The sequence below is a fragment of the Malurus melanocephalus genome, unplaced genomic scaffold, assembly GCF_030028575.1.
Source record: "Malurus melanocephalus ecotype Western Australia unplaced genomic scaffold, MMel_1.1 scaffold_243, whole genome shotgun sequence".
Classification (NCBI taxonomy): domain Eukaryota; kingdom Metazoa; phylum Chordata; class Aves; order Passeriformes; family Maluridae; genus Malurus; species Malurus melanocephalus.
Window position 1 is genome coordinate 76,218 of NW_026623475.1, and position 4,103 is coordinate 80,320.

Consider the following 4,103-nt stretch of genomic DNA (forward strand, 5'->3'; position numbering starts at 1 on the left):
ATGGGATGGCCCAGGAGTGGAATGGGATGGCCCAGGAGCTGGGTGTGATGCTCCTGAACTCACAGGCACCGGGCACTTGGTTTGACTCTGCAGGGATCAAAGTGTCTGGATGCAACCAGTACGCCACAGGAAAGCTCTGGAGCATCCCAGAAGATCCCAGAGCCCTTCGGAGGTGACTCTGCTCACAAACACCCCCTCACCAGCACAAGGGGAAGGCACCACGAGGTGTTTCCAAGTAGAAATGTCCCAAGGCTCAGCCTGAGAGTTCCTGCCAGCCCAGGTTTTACCTGAAGTTCTCAGACAAGGTGGACACACTCGGAGATACCACTTCTGGCTTCTCAAATCATGGAATGGTTTGGGTGGGAAGRGACCTTAAAGCTYATCCAGTGCCACCCTCTGCCATGGCAGGGACACCTTYCACTGTCCCAGGATGCCCCAAGCCTAGTCCAGCCTGGCCTTGGGCACTTTCAGGGATGKGGCAGCCACAGCTGCTCTGGGCACCAAACCACTTGTGCAGGGACTGGACTGATCCTGGACCCAACCAGACTCAACAAGACACAGATTTATGCACCAAAACCAGCTCTAAATACCTAAAAATAGCTTTATGAACACCCAAAACCAGCACTCAGACACACCAACTCCTTTGTTTTTCCACACCTCCTCAAACTGTCCCTCACCTTCTCCCTCCAAAGCTTCACTCCACCTGAGATTCCCTGAGAGGCTTCACTGGGAAGTCATTAATCTAAAAGCTTAAAGTCCTTTCAGGATCCTGACCTTTGCTATCAATGGATTTAACCCTTCCACAACCACACTTTGCCTCTTCTCTTCATTCCTAGATGGAAAATGCCACAGGGAGAGTGGCTGGAGCCAAGAAATGGGAGAGGCACATACTTCTAGAAAGCAAAGAGCTCTTCAGGTGGCAGATTTTCAGCCATGGGGTGACTTGAGTCAATAGAAACCTTTTAATCCTCAGCACATTCCTGCCCTCCTTCCCCCCAGCACGATTCCACCCCACTCCAGGGCCGTGCCAAGCACAGTTAAGCCCTGTTAAACATGGATATGACATCAGGATACTGTACACATTCCTCTGTCTGCACTGTACCAGGAAAAAACCTATAGCTGTGGGCTGGAAGAGCACCTGGGAAGGAGATCCCAGCAGCCTGGTATGATTTTGGGACAGAGTATCTGAGTTTTCATGTGCTGGTGGCCTTCCCCTCCAAAGGAAGTTGGTTAATCCCACAAAGAGTGGTCCCCCCACAGCACCATTTAATACAAAAATGGGGTGAACACCTTGAGGCTGTTTGGGGAAAGGTTTCAGAGGGAAGGAATGGGAGGAGAGAGCAGCTCATGAGCTGGAATGCCACGCTTTGGAAAGGTCTGGTGTCTCATAACCCACCCGAAATAGAAGCAAACTCTATACACTGGCCTGGCTTCTCATCTCCCAATTACCCCAACCAGTCCAGAGGGTTTGTGCCTTTCCCACCCAAAAACGAGCCCATGGAGCAGGTTTGGGGGGCCCAGCATCTCCAGGTCTCTGGGTACTGCCCGCTCCTGGGGTGCCAGGGGCACAGCCATTCCTGCAGGATCCTCGTTGCTCCCACCATCCCAGGGATTTTTGGCGCTGGCCCAGGACTGATATAGCAGCCCGGGAGCTGGGTAATTTTCATTCCTTCTAATATTACAAGCAGCAAGGCAAAAAAGAGTGGCTGGATCTAGCAGTCTGGGTGGTGTGGGGTTCTGCTGATAGGAGAAAGTTAGAGAATTCCTTCTGCTCATCATGGATTAGCCATGAAAACACACCAGGAAAGCTCCAGCTTTTCCAAAATGCCCCACAGGACATGATGAAAAGGGCAGGAACATCTGCAGCAGYTGGCTCAGGAAGCCCTGAGTTGCTCCATTCCTCGCTCCAGGGGCAATCCTGACTCCAGGAGGACTCACCTCGATGTTGGTGGCATTAAGTTTCTCCTCCATGACCTGTTTCAGGATGACCAGGGAAGATTTGATGGCTTCCTTTAGCGTCATGGACTGGAAAACAAATGGCTCACGGATTAGATGGTGGAGGCTCAGGATGTGGCCCCTGTCCCTCCCCTTTCCCAAATCCCTTGAGCCAGGCAGTGAAAGGAGCAGCTGATCAAGGGATACCCACAGGGACAGTGAAATCCTGCCTTCCTGAGATTTAAAAATGGTTCACTGGGCACAGAAATCTGACTGGATAGGGACAGGAGGGGCTGTTTCTCTTCAGCAATATCCTCCCAAAAGCCAGATTCCCTCTCAGCAGAAACCTCTGTGATGCATTTAATCCCATAAATCCCATGCATCCCTAGAGCCAGAGGGATGTGCAGCACAGCTGTGCTTCACTAACTGCACTTGAAAAAGGGTTGGCAACCCAGGGAGTCYAGAGTTTGGGTAATTTGGAGAATTSTAGTGAAMAAATGAGGCTTYCMAGMCACCACCACTAACTGTGCTTTTCATTAGGGTTTGGTTTCTTACCACCCAAAACAGGCAACTCCCTCCTCGTGGGGGAAAAAAAATCCTATTTAATATCAAACATGACCAAAATTTCCAGGATAAAAGCTGTTCCCTTCTCTGGTGAGGTGAAGGTGCCGGTGTGAGCTCACAGCGCTTCCAGCTGCATCCACACGGAGCAGTAGCACTCGGAGCTCAGTTTTTATTTATAGAGAACTTCCTGACATGGCCTTAATTATTTCACAGGCAGAGAGCAGCCTCTCAGAGAGCAGCTGCTGGGAGTAGCTCTACTCCACGTTGTAGAGATCCTCAGCACCTACTCACAGGATCCACTCCTAAGGATTTATCCGGCCCTGAGTGGCTCAGGCAGCCCAGCCCAGTCCTAAATCTTCCCTGGAAAGGGAATGAGGGGATMCTGGTAGTGGTGAAGTACCCCAGATCCACGAGATGTGACCCCAATCCCAAATGCAGCCCTTACCTTGTGGTAAACCTCTTGCAGGGAGCTCTGGGCTCCCTCTGAGGCGGAGCCGATGGCTCTGGCATCGCACTGCACGAACGTTCCCGAGGGATCCATGTGGAACCTGCAGGGACAGGGGGTGACTGGCTGCACCCCATCTCACCCCAGGGACCCCCTCACACACTCCACAGAGCTCCCTGCACTGCTAGAGCTCGGGTTCATCCCCAAGAGCTCCTGGGCTGGCAGTTTACACACTCATACACCGCCCTCCTTCCTCAGAAAATCATTTTCCTTTGGATTTCCCAGCTTATCCTAATATTTTTTTTAATAAATCCAGCAAGTTTTCCCTGCTGGAAGGCAGACCTGACTGGGCTGGCTCTGCCAAGCCTTTCCCACTTCCAGTGGGGCCATTTGAAGCCCAGAGTTCAGGTTACAGCTGCTCCAACACCTCCCCAAGGAATGTCACATGGATTATGTTACCGGTGGCTCTGCTGGTCCTTTAGGGAAAGGTAAGAATACACCCAGGACGAGGAGAGCTTTAATTCCCTCCTCCCCAGGAAACCCCATTTTTAATAAAGAAAAGCAAGGGTTTGGGGAAGATTTGATATTTTTTCTGTGCCAAACAGGCAGGCAGAGCTATGGAAAGGGTTTAACGGGATTAACAAACATATCAGGGACATAATGGGATAAACCCYGAGGGTTTGGCTTAAGGAAAATCCCAGAATCGAGTCGTTAAAACAGCCTGGGAATTTTGCAGTGGAGATTTRGTGTTTTGCCTGGATTAAGAGAGCAGAACTCACAGCTGGGGTCCCTTCTCATCCACTCCCCCGAAAAGCAGAGCGACACCAAACGGGCGGGACTGCAGGAGAAAGAAGGGAAAGGGTCAGACAAGGACAAGGAAAGGGGGGTCCCCAGCACCCCCAGATCCCCCCCAGACCCCACCATGGCTCCTGGATCAGCATCCTCCTCCCCAAACTGCAGGGCCAGGTTGGACACAGCCTGTGTCACGCTCTCCACCGTCATTGTCTCGTTGTAGGTGAACCAGTGATTCTGCAGGAAAATAAAAAAAAAAAATTCCCATTATCCCCACAATCCCAAAATATGGCTGAGGTGGAGTAATACCCTTTTTGGACACAAGGATAACTCAGGGGACAGCCAGTTCTCACAGGGGAGCATCAGG

General features: G+C 51.4%; 1 protein-coding gene across 1 annotated transcript in view; it reads right to left on the bottom strand.

The window, feature by feature from the left end:
- The window catches only part of PSMA5 (proteasome 20S subunit alpha 5), a 10,405-nt gene that overhangs the window by 1,102 nt on the left and 5,200 nt on the right, over positions 1-4,103 (bottom strand). The window contains exons 5-8 of the mRNA XM_057375245.1: positions 3,866-3,973; positions 3,724-3,782; positions 2,945-3,047; positions 1,939-2,025 (exon numbers count right to left, since the gene is read on the bottom strand). Coding sequence (XP_057231228.1) covers positions 1,939-2,025; positions 2,945-3,047; positions 3,724-3,782; positions 3,866-3,973 — 357 coding nt within the window. The remainder of the gene's footprint in view (positions 1-1,938; positions 2,026-2,944; positions 3,048-3,723; positions 3,783-3,865; positions 3,974-4,103) is intronic.